This window comes from Pleuronectes platessa, chromosome 13 (assembly GCF_947347685.1).
Source record: "Pleuronectes platessa chromosome 13, fPlePla1.1, whole genome shotgun sequence".
Lineage (NCBI taxonomy): Eukaryota > Metazoa > Chordata > Actinopteri > Pleuronectiformes > Pleuronectidae > Pleuronectes > Pleuronectes platessa.
Genome location: NC_070638.1, coordinates 23,904,431 through 23,930,882, shown reverse-complemented (window position 1 = coordinate 23,930,882; position 26,452 = coordinate 23,904,431). Strand labels below are relative to the sequence as shown.

The 26,452-nt window shown below is 41.5% G+C and overlaps 1 protein-coding gene across 2 annotated transcripts; it reads left to right on the top strand.

Annotated features, from left to right (window-relative positions):
- Positions 1 to 117: 117 nt before the first annotated feature.
- agla (amylo-alpha-1, 6-glucosidase, 4-alpha-glucanotransferase a) lies at positions 118 to 25,538 on the top strand. Of its 2 annotated transcripts, none has more exons than XM_053437428.1 (35): positions 118 to 269; positions 2,214 to 2,341; positions 3,427 to 3,637; positions 4,565 to 4,734; positions 5,360 to 5,563; positions 6,781 to 6,962; positions 7,715 to 7,826; positions 8,474 to 8,600; positions 10,512 to 10,614; positions 10,989 to 11,086; positions 11,628 to 11,767; positions 11,987 to 12,174; positions 13,938 to 14,061; positions 14,515 to 14,678; positions 14,918 to 15,019; positions 15,289 to 15,444; positions 15,672 to 15,822; positions 15,965 to 16,089; positions 16,186 to 16,298; positions 16,435 to 16,569; positions 17,698 to 17,828; positions 18,131 to 18,267; positions 18,457 to 18,590; positions 18,698 to 18,873; positions 20,118 to 20,220; positions 20,436 to 20,559; positions 21,287 to 21,388; positions 21,503 to 21,614; positions 21,751 to 21,886; positions 22,304 to 22,416; positions 22,499 to 22,710; positions 22,860 to 22,957; positions 23,115 to 23,202; positions 23,712 to 23,845; positions 23,930 to 25,538. In XM_053437428.1, exons 2-35 carry the CDS (start codon positions 2,254 to 2,256, stop codon positions 24,045 to 24,047), a joined length of 4,611 nt encoding a protein of 1,536 aa, XP_053293403.1. In that variant the 5' UTR covers positions 118 to 269; positions 2,214 to 2,253; the 3' UTR covers positions 24,048 to 25,538. The 2 variants fall into 2 exon arrangements, with proteins under 2 accessions (XP_053293403.1, XP_053293402.1); XM_053437427.1 differs by lacking the exon at positions 118 to 269 and adding an exon at positions 705 to 1,140.
- Positions 25,539 to 26,452: the final 914 nt, after the last annotated feature.

The following is a 26,452-nucleotide window of genomic DNA, read 5'->3' as shown; positions in this document are numbered from 1 at the left end:
GAGCAGTGCAGCAGGTTGCAGGTTCAGGACAGTGTGTATCTACATGGGCTGATGGGCACAAACTAACACTCAACACGGGGTTGAAACTAAAGGCGCTTCTCTCTTCCGCTGCTTCTGGTCCCCCTTTACTCGGGCTATTACGGTAACAGGCCCCAGTCTGCTGCACGTATCCGCCCCCCTGCTCCGCCACTGCTGATAGCACAGACTGTGCAGGTTCGTCAGTGATCTGTTCTGCTACTGCCGTGACGGGCCTGACGCACAACTGACAGGTGAACCACACTGACATTACACTGTGTTTGCACTGTGGTGTGTTACGATCGAGCTGTGGCTGCAGCCCGTGAGGTGTGAGGCGAAGTGACGAGCTGCGTTAGCTCCGGGACTGAAGTTTAGCCGAGTGTTGCAGCCTTCATGTTTTTCACGATGTGTTCAATAATCCACGTTCAATAATCCACGTTCACGTCCTGATGTGATAAAGACTGTCGCGTGTTGAGAACCATTTCAAAACGGGTCGCTCATGTCTCTTTAACGCGGCATGGCTCAGAGGTGAACGTACCTAATGTACCACAGGAAACCATTGATAATAACGTTAGACCCAGTAAAAGCATGGAGATCAGAAGGAGGCACGGTGCGTGACTTTCCTCTGTGCATTTCCAACTTCACGGCACCGCCCACCTCTTGTGTGACAACCGAGTGTTAGCGTGCAGTTCTACGGAAATGAGATGCTAATGTTAAATTGTAAGTGTGCCGAATGATAAAGTAGTCCCCAACAGTTAGATGTGCCGTTAGTCAGTGTTTTGTAGAGAACCCGGTTCTGCTAGTGAGCAAGAAGACTTTAAAACGTCACTCTATTGAATGGGAACTGCTTTTCCGGTTCACTGCATCGCCACTGCAGTCCTCCACCGTCACCTCCATTAAACCCCGCTGTACACTGTGTGTCAGTCGGTTTGGACACTCAGTGCCAGGCAGGGTGAGCAGCGGAGGGAGGGGTTTTATAAATAGTGTGACATTAAGGGCCGGATGCCTGACCTTGTCCTGGTCGGACCGAAGCACTGCGCAGACTCACGGGGGCTCAGGGGCTCCCTTCTCTGGATGATCCCACTACTGTTGCTGTAGGACTGAACCCAAAGCTCCCTCTGAGATGTGAGTGCAGGTAACTGTGCTGATCCTGCTGTGCTCTAAACAAACCTCAAGTTCCCTCCAGCCTCTATGGGTCCACTGAGCTATACATATATTGCCCATACAGTTTAATTGTACTTTCATGTGAGTTTAGCTGGAAATAAAGGCCACTGGTGCAGGGCCCTTTCTAAACCTGCCTGAATGTAAACGGTCTGTTTGCTTGGCCTGTGGTATATATTGCGCAATGCAAGGTAAGAACTAGTACACACATGTATGTTACTTTAAAGTTAAAATACTGCCACTATGCTTTAAAAGTGCAGCATTCAGAAGTTTTAGAAGTATAAACAGCATTTTCAAATAGCAAATACACAGTCTCATTATGCTAAATAGTTGCTGTCAGTGTTGTATCATATGTTTCATTTTGTAGTTAGTCAATACCAAAAGGTATTTGGACCAACTTCCTCATGCTGTGTCACAACAGTTTGCACAACGCACATCTGTTTAAACTGCTAAAACAACTCTGGTCAATATTTAAACCCTTTTATAAATTAAACAACCACAAAGAAACCTACAATTAAATATACAGAAGAACAAATAAATCATACACACAAGACACAATCATCAACAAATAGCAAACATTTAGCAAATTATCACGCGTAACAATAACAAAATCATGAATCTTGAAGCATTTGAGGAACTTGACATTAAAGGAATCCACCTGTTAGGCTTTTATAAAAAAAACAACCCTCTCTCTGACTAAATAATTAAATGAATCCCCCAGCTCCACTGAAACGTTTGTTTGAAGTTCGACTCCTGCATCTGACCCAGTGATGTCCACAGTCTTTATGATAATCTATGTAGCCATGTGGTGATGTGCAAAAACTGCCTGGAAGATTTCAGCCTTGACTTATTTATTTGTTACGTACAGACCGAATAATGTCAACATACTGCCAATGCATCACAGTGTGGCAGTGAAGTCACAGAATACAGACCCTCATCATGGAGAGATATAAAAGTCTAGAAGATGCAAAATAGTGATGATTTTAAAATACCTGTAGTAGATAAATCTCTTTTAAAGCATTCTTTTCTCTGTACAGGAGGCCAGGGATCAGTGAACTTCGTGGAGATCTCCACAAGATGTTATCTCAGCACCTGAAGCAGATCAGAGTACTAATGCTCAACGAAAAGGAAAACTCGGAGAGGTCTCTGTTCAGACTTGAACAAGGTGAGGCTCCTTTTAAACATAGCTCAATGACTTAATCATCGGTATTATTCATAAGCAAGAGAATTCTGGTGAAATGGCAAAATGATTTACTACCAACTATTAGATGTTTTACTTTTGACTAAATTTGACACCAGCTTGATGAGGATGAGGCACACACTCTGACTCTGTGTCTGATGGGGTGGGAAGTTTTCCTTGTTTGTTTTTTTTAAAGCAGCAGAACTGTGTCTTGGTATGAGTATTTAAAATAATAATAAGAAAAGGAAATTCTAATTTAATTCAGTTCAATTTTATCTATACAGCACGAAATCACCAACATTTTAAATGTAACATACTGTCCCAACTTTTTCTGATTCAGGGTTGTATTAAACAGACCACATACAACACCTCTCATAAGCGGGCTGATGGATAAGTGTGGGGCCTAAAAGATAGAACGAGATAAATTATGCAGCTCTTTTTTCTACGTGCATGTGCAGTTCAGTTCTTTGAGTGATTTTGCTGGAAGTTTGAAATTAATAAAAACATTGCAAGTCAGCACTCAACATATCAACATCTGCCTTTGTGCAGTCATCAGCTTCTTCAGTCTGCAGGACCTTTACCCAAGAAGGTCCATAAGGACTTGGTGGTAACACTAGGGCAGTAGACCTCATTTTACAGAGTGGTGAAGAAGTTGGCTACTCATTTCAAACTTAGCAGAGAGAGCCTGGTAGATGACCCCTGTCCTGGAAGGCCGGTCACTGTCTGAAGGTCCAAAACACCGACAAAGACCCGTGACCACTGCACTAAATATTGGGGAGAGGACTATAAATAAATGTTCAAGGTTTTCCAAAACTGACGACTTCTACCTCAGGGCAGGAACTGATCAATAAGTCTTTCTGCACTACCTCGATTTAACTTGTGCACTGAGTGAATGCAGTCTCTTACTCCTTCACTGTAACTATATACATTTCTGTCTGTATGTGTACACACTTCCACCAGTGTTTAACTTTTTTACGTCTTTTTTTAAATGTTGTTATACTGCATCAAAGCCAACATCAACAGCATGTGTGTATGCGTTTGCCACAGTCAAAACATTTTTGTCTCCTCAGGATTTGAGCTGCAGTTCCGCCTTGGTCCCAGTCTTCAGGGTAGGAGGGTTCAGGTGTACAGCAACTATCCAATCGAAGGAGCTCGGTTTGAACGAAACAAATTCCGTGTTTTGGCATGGAACTACCCAACAGGGAGAGAGGATGACTCTGATAAATTCTGCTCTCTAGACCTCAAGACTGCAGGGTCCTATCAGTACTACTTCGGACATGGGTAAGACCGCCCTGATGAACATTGATTTATTAGGATGTCAGCAAAAATGGAAGAGTGTCATCATGTAGTTCTCCTTCCATTCTGAGGAAAGTGCATGTTGGACACTAATAACTAAGGGTTAGAAACATTGTTTAGTTTTAAGGTGACCAAACTGAGATTTGTGGAAAGTCTGGCTTTGATTATATATACAAATCCTGTTTTTTTCCGATTCAGATTTAATTCCATCTTTACGTTCATACTGTGCTGTCGTTTCTGGTCATTGTTACTGCAATAGAACAGTCTGTCCTTTCAGCTGTATAAAGTCGACCTGCACCATTTAAATTTTTAACCCAGGATCCTATTTGATATTTATAAGAGGGGAGACTATTAACTTAGGGAAAGCAAGGGGAATATTTTTGACAGTTGGCTTCACTGATGACTCTGAACCCAGTTTGTTTGGTCATTGTGTTGGTTAGAAATTAACACACAGAGGCCAAAGGATCTCGCTGGAGTGAATTTATAATAGGCACATTTATGGATTCACTGTGGAGCCATACTCAGTGTGGAGGCCTTTCTTAAAGCGTTTACTGTAATGTTGAAGGTTTAGTTTACTTAAACTAAAGGTTAGTGTACACAAGAACTGATTACAGTTGCTTTGTATTGATTTGCACTGTGGGGTCAGGCAGTTCATTTCTGCACAACCCTGTGGTATACTAATGTCTGAACATGGTAAAAACAATTTATTTGATTGGCCCTGATCCAGGTCCCGCTGTTTCTTTTCAGGACGCCCATGATTTACTCTGCTACAGTCTTTCTATTTGAATTTGTTGATGATTTTGTTTACTCTGTGACACTGTCTTTAATGCTAATACTAGTTCCTAGGAGGCACATAAAAGCTATTGTACTCACTAACTTGTACAGTTACCGACGTGACTTTGTCTCTTGCAGAGACACAGAGCAGTCAGGTGGAGGATACGTTGTGGTTGATCCCGTTCTTCGTGTTGGAGCAGATAATATAATCCTGCCATTGGACTGCATCACCATCCAGACCTACTTGTCCAAATGTCTGGGACACTTAGATGACTGGGCAGATAGACTCAGAGTTGCCAAGGAGTCAGGTGTGTGTATTTTATTAAATTGAATTTTTTCAGAAACAGTTTGGCTCAATTAAAAAAAAGTGCTTTTAACTGAACAAGAGCTTTAATTTTGGGGGAATTTATGTGTCCACTATATCGTTATTAGGGCCTGAGTACCATAGTTGCTTCAATAATGCGATGGAAAATTGTTACTTCTGTTTCTCCCACACTAATTGTATTCTTCAGGGGCTAAACATGTTCGAATACGAAAAAACTTTGCACATATATCTGTCATGGTGTCAATTTACAGTTTATTTTTTAAATATAAGCATCTACAATATCTAGATGCACCAACATCTGTAAGCAGGAAGTCAGGCATTTATAATGTAGTGGTTATTTTTCACATTTTACTGCCATTGTACATTATCAAAGTTAATCAAACAGATTGATGATAAAAAAGTGTGCGTTTTGTTTGGCCTTAAATTTTTAAGTTTCACATATTTCATAAAAGTCCTGAGCCGGAAGACAATATTTACTGTACTTGTATTCCAATATTATATACTAAAAGTCAATGTACTGTTTTACATAAATTACCCCTTATCAGAATCACAGGGGGTATGGGGTGTTTGTTTCCCACCATGAACATTATAGTGTGTTTTTTTCCCAGGATACACCATGATCCACCTCACTCCTCTGCAGACTCTTGGAGAGTCCAGGTCCTGTTACTCTTTAGCCGACCAGCTGTCGTTTAGCCCTGAGTTCAGCCCGGAAGGTCAGAGCTACACCTGGGCAGAGGTGGGGGCGCTGGTGGAGAAGATCAGGACAGAATGGAACATGCTCTGTATTACCGATGTAGTGTATAATCATACTGGTCAGTATGTTAATGTGTAGTTATGTGTATCTTCTCTTCTCTTTCAACATGTACAGATGCACGTCCGACTATACATAAACAACCAGACATTTCAGACATGAACTTCAGAGGATGCAAATTTGTGTCCAGACTTTCTGAGGCTTTTTTTCCTTTTACACACACACACACAACAAAGCAGGAGATTCTCTGCTCTGACCCGTTCACAATAACACAGGAGACTCTGGAGCGTTCAGATGAAGGTAGAGGTAGGAAGTAGTGTAGCACTTAGATGCCGGCGTCAGCCCTTATCATCACCAAAAGCTCCGCTGACATATTTTCCGGTGTCCCCTTTGTGTATTGCATAACTTTTTATATCTTGAGATACTTATATATATTATATTGTATTAATATTCTTTTGGTTTCTTTTGGTTTTGTGTCCCATGGCATGTTAGACACATTATCAACACTTGCTCACAGTGAATCCTGCGGACGCTCTCCTGCTGATTCACATGCATCTGAGAGATGACAGATGTAGTGATTTACTTAAGAAAGTTAAAAGTTAAATATTTGTGAGGTTACAGATTCACATCATTGGGATCTCATGTCTCATTCAGAAATAAGTGTCAGGTTGGGTTCAGTATGTATATGAGACTATAGTTGTAGCAATTGAGTGACAGTAACATGAAGGTGACAGTAACATGAAGGTGAAGTAAAAGGACAGTGCAGCGCTGTACTATTCGTGCTTGCCTATATTAGGACTGTGTGCTTGGTGTGCACCCATCTGCGCTCACCACCTCCTCCTCCCTGAAAGGTCAACCAGTAAAATGAGCCTGGTTTAAAGGTTAAAGAGAGACTGAGCGCTTTTTTTACACTTGACAACATATCAAAGTATATGTTGATCCTGTAGTACCAGAAAAATGTCATTCTCACAGAGTCAAAGTAAATAACTTATATTTAATATGATAGCTCTTACATAACTATTTGAACAAGACTTGTTAATAATTTGATGCGTGAATTAATGAAATGAAGTCCAGTGCAGGATATGATGACTTCTCTCAATAATAAATAAAGTTCACTAGATACAATATTTAATCTCTGGCACATTGTCACCATAACTGCCAACAATTTAAAACAATCTGTCCCAGCATCTATCACACATAAACCTGTTTAATAACATGTTGAACCAAAAATTATGACATTTTTGGTGATTTTAATTATTTGTTTCTCCTTCTTTGCAGCTGCTAACAGTGTGTGGATAACAGACCATCCTGAGTGTGGGTACAACCTGGTGAACTCTCCTCACCTGCGCCCAGCCTGGGTATTAGACAGGGCTCTCTGGCATTTAACCACCCGAGTAGCAGAGGGACGCTACAAGGCTAAAGGCCTCCCTGCTGATATTACCAATGAGAGCCACGTGAATGTGAGCACACACAGCTCAGCCACACACTGCACATGTTGTACAGTCTATGCAAACACAGGAGGGGACACACTTCATGACTGGTCTAAGGTGTAGCTCAGGAGGTGGAGCTGGTTGTCCACGAACCAGAAGGGCGCTGGTTTGATCCTGGGTCCTCCAGTCTGCCTTCTGAAGTCCATGTGTGCGAATAGAGAAAGTGCAGCATATGGTTACACTGTATGAATGAGTGGGTGAATGGGACGTGGACTGTTAAGCAGTTTGAGTGGTCAATAACACTACAAACGCACTGTGTAAATAAAGTATTTTTGCCATTCATTTACTGAGCTGTGAGGATAGACATGTGACAACCAGTGGGATTTGTGTGAGTTGAAAACATAATTAATCTTAACATCATGCTGTGCCACTGGGATGTAACAAAACACCTAATAATACATGATAACCTTTGTCAAAATATAAAGTAGATTTAGTTTTTAATGCTGTTTTACAGGTTAGATAAAAAAAAATTCCAGCCTGTTACTTGAAATGTGTATTCCTTTATTGGTAAATTCAGATAGTGACATGAATGAATGACATAAGTAAAGCCTGAGAGGTGTGATGCCCATACCACATCCTCAGAGAGAAGACAAATCACTATGAGAAACCATATCAGTTCAGTTCAAATGTCATTTTATTCAGCAGCATTTTGCAGGCCTTAACAGTGATAGTAATAAATATTTATTAAGTAAAAGTGACAATATTTGTGTTGTGTGTATCAGGCCATCCGCGGCGTGCTGTGGGAGGACGTGTATCCTCAAATCAAACTGTGGGAGTTCTTCCAGGTCAAAGTGAGCAGTGCTGTGGAGCAGTTCAGAATCCATCTTCAGAATGGTATGTAGATCAGTAAGGATCAGTATGGTACTGTTTAGTATTACTGCAAAACAGTGCATACTTTCTAATGTTTGCAGAAAGGCGTAGGCATGTCAGCAGAGCAATAGCAGCTTCAGTGTCTGCATCAGAGCTCTCTTAGCCCGAGCACATCCTGTGCACCTACTGCTAAAATGTTATGATGTTAAAATTACTTATATGAAAATGAAAAAAGTATACTTGAAGAGTAGAAATAAGCCCCGTTTTAAATCCCTGAACTGATTCTCTCAGACACACATGACAGACGAATGAAAATTGTGACTCCTTACATAGACGGACCCTTACAGTTAGGAACTTTGGTTTGAATGAAATACCACTCCGCTGGCAATATCACTACTCAGTCTCAAAATAACTCTACAAAATAATTCAGATTCTGCTATATTTATCTGTTGATGAGGAATATTCAGGGTGTTGCTCTGGCCTGACAGACAGTTGTCTGTTGTTGCCATTTTACTAAAGGAATTACGCATATAGATTAAGTCAACATCAGTACTTGCTGTTTAAGTTCAGTGTGTCCAGTAACTTATTATCATGGCCAAGCTGCTCGTGTGCTGATTAATTTACTTAAACCACACTTTGTTTAAATGTTCTCTTTGTGTGTTTGTGATCAGGCACCAAGCCAGACCAAGGTAAGACTGGTGGGAAGAAGGGCCTAAAGATCATCCAGGACCCAAAGTACTGTCGTTATGGTAACACAGTGGACATGGACTCTGCCCTGGAGACATTTGTACCCCACAGGTCAGACCCTCAACCACAAGCTTTTGTTGTTATTGTTGTTTGAGTGCTTTCATGAATTCATGTGTGCTGTGGAGTCACCCTTTCTTAACTACGGATGAATATTGATAAGACAAGAATGTTATACACAATGCTTTTGTCAAATATGACCACTAAATGTCAACTAGTCATAAATTATAACCAGTGGTGTATAAAGTATTTGAAAACCATACTTGAGTAAAAGTACAGATATCTTACCTGAAAGTGACTTCGGTAATAGTAAAAGTCACCCGTAAGAAAATGACTTGAGTAAAAGTCTTAAAGTAGCTCATATTAAATGTACTTAAGTATCAAAAGTATCTGGTGTTGAAATGTACTTAAGTATCAAAAGTAAAAGTACAAGTACCAAACTTAAACATGCTAAGTGTTTTTTATGGTAGCCCTATACAGACACAAGCAACCCAAAATTATTCTCATCAGGATTTATTTCAACTAACTGAAAAATTATAACAAAAATATACATATAAGGTATATTTGTAAACATTCAAACCCCAGATGCTGAGGTTCAAATAGTATTGGACTAGTGCATCTGATCTTCTAGGGACAATAAAGAACCAACACAACAGAATAAACAAGGGCCTCTTAAGTCTTCCTAAGACCAATAATAGACCACAGTATAACCACTAAACATTTTTTAACTGTAATTATCACTAAACTTGGACCTTTCACTTTCTAATCAGCAGCATGAATGATACACAGTGACCCTTATGATAGCTCAGCAAAAGGAAACAAGTTCTAGGCAAACAAAATAAGATAGTTTCTCTTTTGTTAACAAACTGCAGAGTGCTAGTACAGAGAAGAACAGGCCAAATTTCAGACCGAATAATAAAGACTGAACTGAAACGAGCTCCTGCATGAGCACCTGGATAATTCTAAAGGGAATAAATGGATGGGGAATGTGCTCGCATTGATCACATCCCTGCCCTTTGTACACACATCGCTACTCCCCATTGGATGGTTTAGTGAGGTCCTCAGAATGGCCCCTCCAGAGTCGGTCATGGCCATGGCGGAATGCCAAGAAGACGATCAAACTGGACACTAGAGGAAGTACAACTCGTAACAAGGTTTCCTCCGGACGATTAGGGTCTTGCGCTGGACTACACCCCCCCCCGGTAGTCAGGTTGACGGCTTATCTCCCGTCCCGCCCTCAGGTAATCCTCGCGAGGAACCGTCCGTTCTCGCGCAAACATGCACAGTCCAGATAATCCAATATCATGATGAGAGATTGACAATTATATTCAGATTTTAATTTGTAACGAGTAACGAGGTGTTCAATGTCAATGTAACGGAGTAAAAGTAAATCTTTTTTCTTTTAAATGTAGTGGAGTAAAAGTAGAAGTCCTGATGAATATAAATACTCAAGGAAAGTATAGATCCTCAAAAAAACTACTTAAGTACTGTAACGAAGTACTTTTACTCTGTTACTTTACACCACTGATTATAACATAGAAAACACATACTCATCTTCAGAGAGTGTTCGGATGTTTAGGATCTTTCAACATTGTGAACCCTGTTCTGGGTGACCCAGCTCAGGCCCAGTCTTACAGTCTGTCTGTAAAAGCTCCACCCAGCTCGGGCTGATCAGATCCATACTTTGGTGGAACTCCTCTCTCCCTCAATACCCAGCAATCTAAAGGCTCTGAGTCGAGATGGGGCTGCTATACCCATGCTGCACCCAACCTTCACTGGCAAGACTTGCTCACAGTCACAGTGCACCAGTGTAATTTCTTCTGACACAGAGTGAACCGGTTCAGCAGCACAGCCACTTTCAGTAAAACTGAACTGAAATATTGTCTATGTACATTTATGTGCAGTATGTAAACATACATGTATGAAGAACTCTGTTGAATGCTTCATGTTCTCTCTCCTTCATAGCTCCTCCCCACAGCACATTGAGGAGTGCTGTGACTGGCTGAAACAGAAGCTGAATCAGCTGAATGAAGAGCAGCACCACATCATGAAGCAACATCAGGAGCAGGTGAGCTGATGTGTAACTTAGCACCAGACAGGACTGTTGCTAATGGCACCTTTGTAAATAATTAACAGATAGAACAACATCAAAATACTACTGAGCACTATAGGAGGGTCAGACGGCAGCTGTAGTGCACCAGGCAGCCAGCTGGAGTCAAACATGACACCTGCTGGCTCTTAGTGCAGTCAGGGAGGAGGATCTGAGATGTTGAAATGTGTGTGCCAAAGGGTCAGTATTGATTTTCTCTAGACAATCCACCAGAATATGGTGCATTTTAAACAGTAGAACACACTGTATGCAGCATAGTTTTAACAAATGAAGGGAACCTGTATACTTAGGGCCATCGTTTTTCATCATGTTGTTCTTCTCGCTCCCTCCAGGCTGCCAACTGCGTTGTGGGAAATGTAGTGTACGAGCGTCTGGCCGACCACGGCCCCAAGCTGGGTCCTGTTAGCAGGAAGAACCCTCTGGTTACCAGGTAATGCATTAAAATGTGATTTTGGAGAGGAATGGAAAAGACTAAGCTGGAGGGCTGGAAGGAAGAAAGAAAGTCCTCAAGACATTGAGAATAAAGGTTCCTCTTTATTTAAGCTGATGAAATAGAAATGGAGAAATTTCTAGAAATTTCACCTCGAGTGAAGAGCTAAAAAAGTCTATAAAAAAATGAAAGCTTCAACTATTGAGAGTAATTCATGAAAATGTATTCTGAGTTTTTAATAAACACCACCTTGTGTTAATGGAAAAAAAGGGCAGAATATTTTTTGGATCATCATTTTACATATTTTTGTATAACTTTTCTCCAGAATTGTATTAGTGTTAATGCAGCCTCTTACCGAGCAGTACCTGCAGTACGTTATTCTCTGATCACTGAAAATGAGCATTTATGCAGCCAGCATGTTTTTACATTTTTTGTGGTGTTTTTTGCAGGGAATTAGACACTGTTGCATTTATGGATTGGCAACGCTCGAGATGATAGTAAGAATTTGCTGAATCTCAGTGGTTTCATCTGTCTGTCGCAGGTATTTCACCTTCCCATATCAGGACATGACATTGCAGGAGGAGCTGCAGCTGCTGGACCAGCCAGACAAGACCTGTCACTTTCTAGCTCACAATGGTTGGGTGATGTCAGATGATCCACTGCGCAACTTTGCTGAGCCAGGTGAGAATGGGAGCCTGATAATTATAATTCTTAAACCTGTAACATGAACCAATTGATACATAAATTCATGTACAGCTGATGTTTTTGTTTCTAACCTGCCATTAAGGACCTGTGACTCTCAGGTACTAAGAGCTAAATTCAGGTTATATGTTGAACTATCTGCACTTGAAGGTACCATTTTGTTGTCCCAGTACTGACATGCATCTTTGCTCTGTGCAGGCTCTAATGTGTATCTGCGTCGAGAGCTCGTCTGCTGGGGGGACAGTGTTAAGCTGCGATATGGCAGTGGCCCTGCGGACTGTCCATACCTGTGGGCCCACATGCAGAAATACACTGAAATCACAGCCAAATACTTCCATGGAGTCAGACTGGACAACTGCCACTCAACACCATTACATGTAGCTGAGGTATGGTCAAATATTATATTATCACATATTTAAGTAGATGTGGGCTGGGTCTCAATTCAGGGGCTGCATCCTTCGTCAGCTGTGTAGACAGCTTTGGCTGAAGAGTCGGCCTGGTGTGTCTATTGCGTCACCATCTTGTACCGCTCTTGCAAAAAATTTGAAACGATTTTTATTTTTTAACATGTTTACCTTTAGCTGTTCTTTTGAGTACTTATATTTAAGATCTTCTGATGTTTTCCCCCCGCTTGTTGAGGCCATTAACTCTTTGAAAAACAGTCACTGAAGCGCATGGGATAAATAAGGCAGCGATTAGCAAGAATACACAAAAAAATGTTGTTGAGGAATGAAGCATCACACAAGGAAGAACCCATTTGATTTTGGCTTGTTTCCAGATCAGGGGGCAGATCCAGGAAAACATCTCACTCTGTAATATAAAAATAATTCATGCATTTTGATGAAAAATGCCATTTTATGGGACCGATATATATGAGTGTGTACAATTTGTGCAGATTCAAATCAAATTCTGGATCTATAAAGGGACTTAGAGGAGGTATGTGCTTTGCTGAGGGCTATTCTAGATGTTAATTTCCATAAACCACGAGGACCTCCTTAAAAATAAGATGCGGCTGCTGAAGGGGCTTATTAACAAATACAATTTTGAGATCACAAATGGGTGAGTAAATAATTGGTGATCAGATGCAGATGCTGAATCAAAAGTACTGAAGAGTTGTGAACCGAGTCTACAGAAATAAGTGGCTGAAGAATCAATGGGTTGCATTATTGTTGGCCTGTTGTATATTATGCAGATATTTCTCTTCGGTCAGGTGCACTATTTAGGGACACCTGCCTAGTGCACAGGAATTGTATTGGCTACTGTAACCCATTAAAATTACCACAATGCCACATTTGTTTAAATTAGAGTCCAGTCTGAGTTTGAGCTTAGTGATATTTACAATGTCTAGATACTAAACAAAACTGATTATTACATGGTGACAATCTTATGACATACCTACAGGAAACAGTAAGCATAAGCCGCAGACTTACCCAATGCCACTAACTGACATGTTCGTGCCAAAGGTCAATTTAAATGTAGAGAGCACACAGCTGCTGGGGTGTCCATATCCTGTGTATTTATTGTACTTTTACAATAGTGGCATTTTGTAGCTTGAGTTAGGATAGAAACAGTCTGAGAAGAAATAGTAAAATTCAGGGAGTTGAAATTGTTTTTTGTAACTTGATGCATATTGTATGTCAGCATCACCCTTTTGACAGCAGACTCTTCTTCTCTCCCTGTCTGTACTGCCCTTGTATTGTCTTGTCCAGGCCATGCTAGATGCAGCCAGAGTGGTCAGACCGAATCTGTATGTGATAGCTGAACTGTTTACAGGAAACGAGCTCATTGACAATGTGTTTGTAAACCGGCTGGGAATTAGCAGCCTTGTACGAGGTACAAAATACTCTTGCATGAACTAACTTGAAGGTTTTTCTCTTTCTTCTCTTTTCACTGCATTCATCCCCTCTCTATTCCTCTATCTCTTCACACTCACTCTGTTCTTGGTCTGTATGACTGCACGTTTTTTTTGCTTTGAGCCCTGTCACCAATAACTGGCTGTATACCCCTCACATTTACTCTCCTCCTCTTTCTCCCTCTTTCCAATCTATTTGTTACTTGCCTTCTCTTCCTCCCTTCCCCTTCCCACCCTTCCCACCCTCCCAACACTCAACCCTTTGTTTGGGTGTGTTGCCTTGCTGTGGTTGACCAGTACATGCTGGACGTGGCCAGAACCGTGTGTCCTAACCTGTATGTGGTGGCTGAGCTGTTCACCGGCAGTGAGGAGCTGGATAATGTCTTCGTTACCAGGCTAGGGATCACATCACTGATACGAGGTACTGTATGTGTTCAAAGCTCACACACATTATATCCACTGTACAAACGTATACAGTGTATTTAGAAGACGATGCCATGGTAGGTGTTTATGTTGCTTGAGCAGTACATACACACAGGAACAGTCCAAATTACTGTTTGAAACTCTACTGGAGCCATTAACTGCATTCTCCCCCAAAACAGTGCTGTGTTGAGCCTGCCTTCTGCCTTGATATGCAGACACAACATCCATTAATGTAGAATATATAAATAAATGAATGAATGAATGTGGAAATATAAATAAATAAATACACATAGAAATGCATTCTGCGTTGGCTCTCACATGCAAAACACCTTCATCAGCTGCTTTGAATGTGGCCAGAATTACACTAACTCAGTCTGTGCTGCAGCAGTGTGTTAACTGCAGTCCTTCCTGTCTCATCATCTCTGTTCTTACACATCCATCCTGTCCACAGAGGCCATGTCTGCTGGCGATAGCCACGAGGAGGGACGACTCGTCCATCGCTATGGAGGTGAGCCAGTAGGAGCCTTTGTTCAGCCCAGTCTCCGCCCACTGATGCCCTCCATCGCCCATGCCATGTTCCTCGATGTTACCCATGACAACGAGTGTCCCATACAGGTGGGTGTCTGTCAGGATTATTATTATTGTTGTGACACATATTATTTTTTTTATAAATTGTTAGAATCCACAAAATTCCAGGGATAGAACAAGACCACTTTGAAATGTCATAGTGGTCTTCTTTCTGTTTTGTCTTTGGCTAAAATCTTGGATAAAGAACCAGCTCTGAGGTCACTGTGTTCAGATGTAACAGATGAAACTGCAGGTATATAACTGCTGTGTTTGACTTTGTTTGACAGCTGCGCTCAGCGTTGGACTCTCTGCCCAGTTCTGCTATGGTCTCAATGGCCTGCTGTGCTACTGGCTCCACCAGAGGATATGATGAATTAGTACCACATCAGGTTACTCTAACACACAAACACACACACGCAAAAAGCCATTAAGATATTTACTTAATTTTATGTTACTATCTGTTTTCACACTAAACTTGACATGTTTAGTCTAAACCTAATAATGTTTTTTACAACAAATCATCAACCAAAAATATTTGACAGTGAATTATTGAAATTGATGTAACGCACATCTGCCCTTCTGTTTACTGTTCTATAGGAACTAATGAAGAAAAATATCAAAATTAACAGATAACCCGGGTTTGTGTGTGTGTTTGTAGATATCTGTGGTGAAGGAGGAGCGTTTTTACCCCAAGTGGAACCCCTCGGCCTCCCCCACCTCCACTGGTGAGGTTGGATTTCAGAGCGGTATCATAGCTGGGAAAGTGGCTCTCAACAAGCTGCACCAGGAGCTGGCTGCACAGGGATTCATACAGGTGAAGAGCTCCAGTGTGCTGTATGAACACAGAGCAAAGCAAACATCAGCTCACACTTTAAATGTCATTTCACCTTCTCTTCAAGGTTTTGACTCTAAAACAGAAAGCAGCATGGCCATTAAGTTGATATCTCCATCTCTGATGCAAAATTCTAATTGGGTTTCTTTGCTACATTAATCAGAAATCATGTTGTATAATCTCTATTGTCTACACATCTTCCCCATCAGGTGTATGTAGACCAGGTTGATGCAGACATTGTTGCAGTCACTCGTCACTGTCCCAGCACGCACCAGTCTGTGGTGTCAGTGTGCAGGACAGCCTTCTGGAACCCCAAAACCCACCAGTATGAGGCCAACGTCCCGCCCATGTTCATACCTGGTATGACCACAACATCAGCACATTTTTTTCTTCTTTTGCTTCTTTCTTCTTATATATCAACCACTCAACTTGTAAGATATAACCAGGTCAAGTGTTATCCAGGCTCCCAACGCTGACCATGTTTCTCTTCTCCTCTCTGTAGGGAAGATAGAGGAAGTGGTGCTGGAGGCAAGGACAGTGGAAAGGCATGCTGGGAGCTATAAGAGGGATGACTCCTACATCAATGGCATGCCAGAGTATACTGTTGAAATAAAAGAACATATACCGGTAAATATCTCCATGGTTATTTTTGGGATCGAAGCATTATTCAAATGAATGAATGAATGAAGTCATGTTTATTAACTTGTCCTTATATGTGTTTAGTTAGAGGAGAGTGAAGTGGTGAAGCAAGCTGAGGTGACATCGAAAGGTCGATCAGAGTTTGTGCAGGAAATCACCTTTCAGAAGTTGACACCTGGTAGTGTCATTGCCTTCAGGTAAGACACACACACACACACACAAACACACACACACACACACACACACACACTATAAATTAGCGCATCTTTCATCCCTGGTTTATTATGTTTAGTAAATGTCTCATTGAACATTCCCTCCCTCTCATCTTAACAGGATCAGTTTGGATCCCACCGCCCAGAAGATGGTGGGGTTGCTGAGATTTTATCTGTCCCAGTTCAGCCCAAAGTATAGGAGAGGCAGCGTAGCAGATGAAAACCCCCCAGAGGCATTGCAGAAACCTTTGGCACAGTGAGTACACATGTAGATTCAAGTGTTAAGCGTAAAATGTATAATTTGTGAGAAGGAATTGAGCCAATCTCTACTGGAGGCTAGTGGGTCATGGAACAAAGAATTGGGTCCGGAGAGTACCCAGAGTTTGCCTTTCACACATGCAGATGCGTTCACAAAAGCAACAAATCCTCCACATTATTCAGGTGAGAGGAGGAGAGACGGGTGCAGCAAGCAGAGGCAGACTTTATATTAGGATGCCAGGCTGAGAAATTCCCCAGATAAGGTGGAGACCCTCACTCTGACATTTGTATTCAGACATGCACCTCCTCAGGAGAAAATACGATGAGTTGCAGAGCTCAGTGCATATCTGAAAGCAGCTCAAGACAGGTTAGGAAATCAAAAAATTAAAGCATTTGTCTTGTGGATACTGGAAAATCTCTGAAGGCACAGAAAATAAAGTGTGATATAAGTAGAAAGCAGCACCCAAAGTGGTTAAGCTGTAGGTGTGTACTGTCGTTGCAATTTCTTCAATCCCACCTACCAACGAGGAAACGAGACACAAATTTCTCTTACAGTATTGTCACCACCTCAAGCATGGTGCATACAACAAAGTTTAGTTTGTAATATGCACCCAGATAGAAAACAGTTCTTTGTTTTTATACATTTGGCTAACCCCTCCCATTCTGGTTGGGGTTTGTTAAACAGTCAAAGGTTGAGATCTTCTGAGCACATGAAAACAAACAATGCCTAGTTAAGGCAATCAGGCCAATTTCATTCAGTAGTACAGGAAACGGCATGATCAAGGTTACTGTGTCTAGAGTAATCAGTTTACTGTGTCTAGAGTAATCAGATTACTGTGTCTAGAGTAATCAGGCCAAAATTCATTCAGTAGTACAGGAAACAGCATGATCAAGGTTACTGTGTCTAGAGTAATCAGTTTACTGTGTCTAGAGTAATCAGATTACTGTGTCTAGAGTAATCAGGCCAAAATTCATTCAGTAGAACAGGAAACAGCATGATCAAGGTTACATTGTTAGAGATTCAATCATGATCAATCAAAGGGGAAATAAACATGATTATATTATTGTCAACTGTTATATTTCCCTTACAGTACTTTTTATCTTAAAAGTCTTTTGTATTTCACAGGCTGATGTCCAAGGTTACGTTAGCAGACCTGAATTTCCTGCTGTTTCGCTGTGACGCCGAAGAAAAAGAAGATGGTGGAGGCTGTTACAACATCCCAGGATGGGAGACCCTCAAATATGGTGGACTACAAGGTAGATATTGGATAATATATGAAGCTGCACTGACACAAACCACTTACAAACAGCATCCACAGCAGCTCAGTATTCAGCCATCTGCAAAAACTATCACTACAAATGAGCCTCTGATGATTGAAGCCCTTGTACACTATACATCACACACCAACGCACACTATGCACACACTTGCTACAAACTCACACTACACATTACACAAGAGGCACCTTATTTAGCCTTGTCGAATCTAGCTTTATGTCAGACACTGGTATTTCTTCCTGTGTGTGATAGGAGTATAAATGCAGATGTTGTCTCTTTGCAGGTCTGATATCAGTGTTCGCTGATATCCGTCCCAAAAACGACCTGGGCCATCCTGTGTGTGCTAACCTCAGACAAGGAGACTGGCTGATAGAGTTTGTCTGTAATAGAGTGATGAAGAGAGAGGGACCACTGGCACAAGTGAGCGTTTTAGGCTTAAAGGGCCATTTCACTCAAACGACAATTTACAGATCATTTTAGTTTTTCACCTTTGATGTAATCATCTCTGAGATTTCTGTCTCCAGCCCAATACAATGGAGGTCAATGAGATTGTCTTTGTGCTCAGTAGTAACATGCTTGTCTTGAAACAATGCTGTGGTTATTCTGCAGGTGGGTCAGTGGTTAGGAGCCATGTTTCATTTCCTGAAGCACATCCCACGCTACCTCATTCCCTGCTACTTTGACGCCATCCTGGTATCAACCTATACCACAGCCCTGGATGCAACTTACAAACAGATGTCGAGGTTGGATAGATGATAACTGATTTTAAAGGACTGATGTGTCATATCCTGTGACATTTTGAATAAGTGCATATTCCTGCTGGAAAATGTTTCCCTTCGTGTCCAAATAGTTTTGTCCAGAATGGCTCCAGCTTTGTTCGACACCTGGCGCTGGGATCGGTTCAGATGTGTGGAGTTGGACACCTACCCGCCCTCCCTCCTCTTTCTGTGAAAATAGAGGATGTTCCCTATCGCATCAGTCCAATCACAGGCCAGAAGGAACAGTGCTGTGTCTCACTGGCCGCAGGTAGCCAAGCACCAAACACTTATTAATCTCATTTCCAGCTTATTTCTCAGTTGAGCCTCTGACTTACATTCTATTATGTTTTTGTTTGAAAAACGCATCAACTCTGCCACAGATAAGCCAAGCATCCAAACTACTCCAGAGTTTTACAGCCGCTAAAACAGAGAAGTCTGGAAAAACTGCTGGCCCAGTTTTAGTTGGAAATATCTGGGGCTGTGTCTGAGATGGGAAGAAACAATGATGTTGACACTCACAACCGCTTGCTGATGAGGTCTTGTCCGTCACAATGTAACCGTTGCTGATTTGTCAGGGTCCTATCACATGACCCTCCTCAGGAACAAAACAATCAGCAATAGCCTCAGCTACCAGTGTAGAAAACTAAATGAATAATCAATTAAAATCATGGCTGACTCAGCTGTCTTTGCTAACAGTGGTTGAGCAGTTCAACTCTGTATTTTACAATGATACAACTGCCTACATTTGAATGAGACAAGTTTTTATTTGAGCAATCTGCAACAATTCTGCAACTAACAACCAAATGCTTCCTGTGGAAACAACACTTGCATGTTCAGTGTACGTGCGTAGTTACATGCTAAGTGTTTATTGCGTGTAGATAAGGACAGGGATTATTACTGGTTCAGAGCTATAAAAAGGCTTGTGTGGGTAGAGATAAATTTAGTTTGAAAATTGTGTTCTCCAAAAAACAAGAGTAATGTATGGATGTTGCCTAAGTCTTACAGATGTGGAGGTTGTTAAAGCAAACTGTAAAACGAAGTAACTGTTAACTCAAACTATGTAACACAACGTAATCGATTGGAAATTGAAACTTCTCAGCTGTACTTGTTCGAGCTAGATTTTGATCTAGAATATTAAAGCACGTCTTCGTGACACATCATGGTGGATCATCATCTTCACGAACACAGTCTTGTAAATGTTTTCTTCTCTGTGTATGAACCTGTTAATTGATTTATGTTTGCTGACTAAAATAGAATTAACACTGTGAGGATAACACAAAAAAATACAAATGCCAACGCTCAAAAAATTATTTAATATCGTATATTTGCACTGGTAGTTATTAGTATACTGCAGGACATTAAATGACTAAAATACGACTGTTCTGGGAGAAGAGATGTGATTAGAGCAGAAAAACAACAACAACTAGTTAAAACATTGGAAACTTCAGCATTCAGATCGTAGTGTGACATACTTTAACAAATTGTTTTATTGATTGTTTTAATTTCCCTCAGGTCTTCCTCATTTCTCCTCTGGGATCTTTCGTTGCTGGGGCAGAGACACTTTCATCGCTCTCAGAGGCCTGATGCTGCTCACTGGGAGACACACTGAGGCTCGGTGTGTGTCTGCATGAACTTAACTCTTATTGATAACACACTGAGTGACTGATCAGTGATTGTGGGATTTTGTCACATGGAAATTGTTTTATTCTGCTCTTATCTTAAAGGCTTGTGATCTGAATATCAGCGCTAAAAATGTTTGATGATCAGTGAGATGATCAAAAACTGTGCAAGAAAACTCAAATGAACCATTTGGTGTCATCGTCTCAATAGTGACATCATCCTGGCCTTTGCGGGGACGTTGCGTCACGGTTTGATTCCCAACCTGCTGGGTGAGGGCCGCTGTGCCAGATACAATTGTCGTGATGCTGTGTGGTGGTGGCTGCAGTGTATCCAGGTAGGCACACTAATGCATACACACTGGCACACTCACACAACACACAATGTAAAAAAAAAAAAAGGCATGTCAATGTCAAAATAGTTTGTTGTTAGTGGGAAATAATTACATGATGTACCAAAAGCAAAGTACACTTCAGTCAAACCCTTCCTCAAAAACCACACAACTTCCTGGATCCAGTCCTCCCTCCTCACTTGTCAGCAGCCTTCAGTATCTGAGGAAGCATCTTAAGACCTAGTTCGGCCACTCAAACCTGTTTGTATAAGCATAAATGTAAAACAAGCATGAGCTACAAAGCACAAGACAACAGGGTATAAGTCAAAGCCATTTTCCTCCACAACTCTTCAGATACAGGACAAATGTTCATGTCAGTGTCTGTCAAGGCTGAACCCTTGACTACAGGGAAGTATATCAATTCATAGAACTTTCAACTGTCTAGAAATCCCTGTGGCAGATCCAACAAACATATGTCCTATGTTCATGAAATATGGTCATCACTTACATTTATATCATTTGATTTTGTTGTGGTTTTACTCATGGTAAAGTGGTGGAAGTCCTTTGTTCAAGAGCCCTTATTACAAAATTAAGTCACCGTAAATAAAGGAAAACGTTAAGTTCAGTATCTTAATTAATTTGATCACTATGACATCATCGGGAAGTATGTCTTTGTACTTGGTATAATATCATGTTATAGAACTGCATGTTAATGATGCTGCACTTTGTTTAGGACTACGCTACCCACGTTCCCAAGGGACATGAAATTCTCAGTTGCCCAGTGACACGCATGTACCCTACTGATGACTGTGAACCCCGCAAACCTGGAGAGGTGGTATGTACATACACACGCGCTTGTTTGGCTTTTTGATTTCACCATACAATACCTTCACACACACACAGACACAAGTAGTGTATTTACATGTTAGTGTATTGGTGTTGTGTGTAGGAGCAGCCTCTGTATGACGTCATCCAGGAGGCTCTGCAGCGCCACCTAGAGGGAATATCTTTCAGAGAGAGAAACGCTGGACCTAAGATTGACATGCACATGAAAGATGAAGGTAGTCAGTGTGTGTGTCTGTGCACATTTGTGTGGCAGACGCATGTTGCTTTGAATATATGACTCCCCACGAGCAGCTTTCTACACTTTTCTTCAGGGCAGCTCCATTAGCTCTGAGCTCTTATCGTCTTTTCCAGGCTTCAGCGTGGTTACCAAAGTGGATCCAGCCACAGGCTTTGTCACTGGAGGAAACCGCTTCAACTGCGGCACATGGATGGATAAAATGGGAGAGAGTGAGAGAGCGAGGAACAAAGGCATGCCTGCTTCTCCGAGGTAATACACACCAGAGCCCGACTGACACTGGATATTTGAAGCTCAAGCTGACACAGATTTAGGGGGTGAACAAGTCTATAAATGCATCAGCTGATGGCTGGACTAATAAACATTACACCATTTCTAAATCACCCCAAGCAATATTTTATGCTCTTTGTTCAGTGAAAACCAGTTTTGATGTGAGTGTTGATATGACATCAACATATATACAGACACCAATATATCTGTGAATTTTCCAGACTGAAATATTGATAAAGCTTTAAATACAAACATACCACTCTTTTTATACGATACTTATCATTAACCCAGAATTTTGTTTTGGAGTTAATACTGAAATGATTGATACATTTTTTAGATTGTTTCAAAAGTTCATAGAACCAACCTCCCTAATGTGAGGATTTGTATTTCTCCGTCCAGAGATGGAGCAGCAGTGGAGATAGTCGGTCTCAGTAAGTCAGCTGTTCGCTGGGTCGTGGAGCTCCATGCTAAAGGACTGTTCCCTTATGATGGAGCAAAAGTGCACAGGAATGGTACGAGATGCCCCCCCCCACACACACACACAAAAACACAGAGACTTCCGAGACTGAACATTCAGTGTCCACTCTGTTCCAGGTACGGAGTCGTTCATCTCCTACTCCCAGTGGAACCAGCAACTCCTGCAGTCCTTTGAAGCAGGTTTCTGGGTGTCTGGGGAACCAGAGGACCCCAATGAGAAACACCCTGACCTGGTACATAAAAAAGGCATCTACAAAGACAGCTACGGGGCCTCCAGCGCCTGGTGTGACTATCAGCTGAGACCCAACTTCACTATCGCCATGGTGGTGGTAGGTTTTTCTGAAATACTGTCTGAATGAAAAAATTTGGTTAAAACACATATTTCCTTGTACTGGTTAATTAACTATATATTTAGTCTTATCAATGAGTGGGTTGCTGAGCTGTGATTGGCTGCTTGAAATTTTCTCTGTTTGTAAAGGCTCCGGAGCTGTTCCCAGTGGAGAAAGCCTGGAAGGCTCTGAAGGTGGCTGAGAACAAACTACTGGGACCACTTGGAATGAAAACACTTGACCCTGAGTAAACTCACACGCAACACAACCACAGCTTATCCCAGCTTTACCATAGTAGAATGTGTAGTGAGAAAAATCTATTAATGGTATTGTTTTGTATCTGATCTCATTTGATAACCTGTTGTATATTCAGTGTCATACTCACGCTGCTTGTGTTATCTCAGTGACATGGTGTACTGTGGCATCTATGACAATGCACTGGACAATGACAACTACAACCTTGCAAAAGGTTTCAACTACCACCAAGGCCCGGTGAGTGAGACCAGCCTTTGCTGCTGCAGAGAATGACTGTGGAGGACGTGTCTCTGAACTGAGCCTTCAAAGTTCCACTTGTTGATTCTATTCAATTCAGTTCAATTTTGATTGTATAGCAACAAATCAGAGCATACATTATCTCATGGCACTTTACATAGTACGGTCGGGACTGTACAATATTTTAGAGAAAAATGGAGAAAAGAGGAGAAGTGGGCGGGAGAGAGAAGAGAGAGAGATAGGGGAACAGAGACAAGAGAGAGGCCTGCTCTCTAACTGCGTCTGTGTGGGAAACAGTTTATTTCAAAAAATGTATTTTACTTCTTTAGTGTTAGAAAGCAGAGAATTCTTTAAATTTCCCCCAAATTCTTATGAAATGGAGACGTAATAGTTTGCACTCGATCATTTAAACACACATACGTCCTACTGTACATTCACATACTGAAACTAACAAGCTAACTGTCTACCTCTCTTTGTGTGTGTGTGTGTGTGTGTGTGTGTGTGTGCAGGAATGGCTGTGGCCAGTAGGTTACTTCCTTCGTGCTAAACTCTACTTTGCCAAGAAACTGGGAGAGGAAACTTACTCTAAAACATTGAAACTGGTGAAGAATGTGCTGTCTCGACATTACACCCACCTGGAGAAGTACGACCATCATCAGTTCACCTCTTCCTCTTTTTGATTCTCCACTTTGTGTCATAATCATCGCCCTGTACTCTGTTTTCGCAGGTCTCCATGGAAGGGTCTGCCAGAACTAACCAATGAGAACGGACAGTACTGCCAGTTCAGCTGCGAGACCCAGGCCTGGTCTCTGGCCACTGTGCTGGAGGTCCTCTATGACCTCTAAACGACCTCTGCATGGCCATCATTTCACAGCAAAGGTCACTGCAACACAACTCTATAACCTCTGACATCACTTCCTGTGATCAGAGTGCTTTCCATGCATTCATGTACATTGGGAAAGATCCTGTGTTAATACGACAGAATACTTGGTTTGAATCTGGTTAACTTCAACATCTTTGATCCTTGTCTGAGTTCCTGCTTTGCAACTTAACACCAGTCTGATTGTTAAGTGAGTAGTTCTCAATAGTAAATAGTTGTTAGGTTGGCGGCTCCAATGTTGCACCCAGAGCTTAGATTCATTGTATTTTCAGTTATATTTTAAAACCTGAAGTAAACTGTTTGTTCATGTAGAAAACTTTTATTTACCAGCTTTCACAAACATGAAGCATAAACACTGGTTGTGCCAGGTTTTTAAAACAAGTAGCAACTCCAGAGCATATATGGTGCCAGGGTTCTCAAGTGTTAATACTCCCATTGCTGCTCCTTACTAATATCAAGGCTTAAAACTGGGTGAGTTTCTTGTCACAGTCTTGACCTGGTAACAGAAACAGAATCTATTCCTTCTGCCCAAAACTGGTTGAAAACTCTGCATTTACTGATCTGAAGTTCTACGGTTCATCTCCTCAAAAAGGGAGAAATCCAATCACTGGCTGGTAATGAACAACAAACTAAACTCTTAGACTGTAAGACTGATGGTTTCTATCACTCTGACATGCGTCACACTGTAGCATCACATCTGAACCAAAACTCGGCTCATATGTCTCTCACTTGACCCACTTCAGGATGTTTATTCGGTTTAAAAACATTCGGGAGTGGGATTGTTGAGCGCATTATCTGCCTTGATGAACTGAACTGATCTCAGCTCAGCAGTGATATGATAGTATTATATTTTATGCATCAAAGCACTTTGACTCTACAGCCAGAAGTCTAACAAATAGAGCCTCCTGTTTAATGTATCTGGGCAGGTTCTCTGTTCTATTTATAGGGAGATAAGCTGTCACCTGTCGTCATGTTCCTTCTGTGTGAACAAGTGGCCTGAACCTTAAATCCATAAAGTTACTGATCACAAGCTACTTCACTAGGTTGATTCAATCTCTACTTCAAATCTCCTCCTCCACCTGATGCCTTTACGCTCATGTAATCAATATCACACACACACGGTCTTCCAGCTGTTTCCCATTTCACCTGTGCTGTGTCTTCATCAATCGACTGTGTATTCACGTGAAAAAACTGCCCCTGTGCATGAATGTTGTGTGTAACTATGCTAATACCGACGATGTTATCTTATAGCCGCAAATGTAATACATGTTGAATTGTTAGTGACATAAATCAACAGCATTTCTCTCTAAAGAGTGGGTTTGTGTTGAGATACCAGAGAATATATGCAACACAAACCATTACAGCTGTTGTGTAAGTGGTTTAAAGACCTGCTGAGAAACGTGACTGTGTGTAACTGCTCTAACCTGTGTGTTTTAAAATCTTGACTCGATCCCAACACATCTGGTCTCCTTGAATTCTTTGAAAGCTTTAATGGACTCTTGATTTTCTACTGTTTGTATTATTTTATTTTCGATAGATGCACATGACATCACATGTGAAACTACTGTAAGCACTGTAAGAGTGAGGTTTGGATGGATATGAAAGAACAGCTGTTTCTCTGTGGGGCCTTTACCTTCACCTTTAGTTTACCTCCCTCTTCTTCCTCTTCCGCTCCAACCATATCAAGTAAACAAATGAGGGGGCATATTTCCTGTTTGTCACATTGACATCAGGTGACTGACTGCCACTGGTCAGTGTTGGAAACACACACTGCTCCTGTAGACCTGTGTTTTCATGCAATGACTGGCTCCGGTCATTAGGCTGCTCCTGTTCTCTCTCCACACTCTCCTCTTCATTTTAATAGAGGAGGATTTCTGTTTCATAAGTCCACAGACCTTTGTACAGCAACTCCCCCAGTTTATCACTGTGTCTGTGCCTGAGCTGGCAGTTACTGGTGTTTAGCAGAGGCCTGAGTGTGGTGGGGAATCCTCCAAGGTTCTGGTCATGAAGTCTCCTCTTGGAACAGGTACGCCTACATTCTTGGGAGCATTCTCAACTTGCTGCGAAGCTATAAAGGGCTATTTTACATTTTTTTATTTTAACTAGCTCATTCAAAACACGACTCTTCAGAAGTCTCAAGATGCAGTATGACTATAGGCCACTAGATGGAGACAGACCCTAGGCACCGCAGACATCTATGCATCATCAACTTCTGTATAAAAACCGAAAAGATCTGCACACTTCCTCCCATCGATATCGAAGACTTATATTATATTATGCAATATTATATGATACTGCTTCTCCCAGATAGTTTCTTTCAGTCAATATCTATATACTGAAAAAGGAAGGGGGACATCAGTCACATGACTG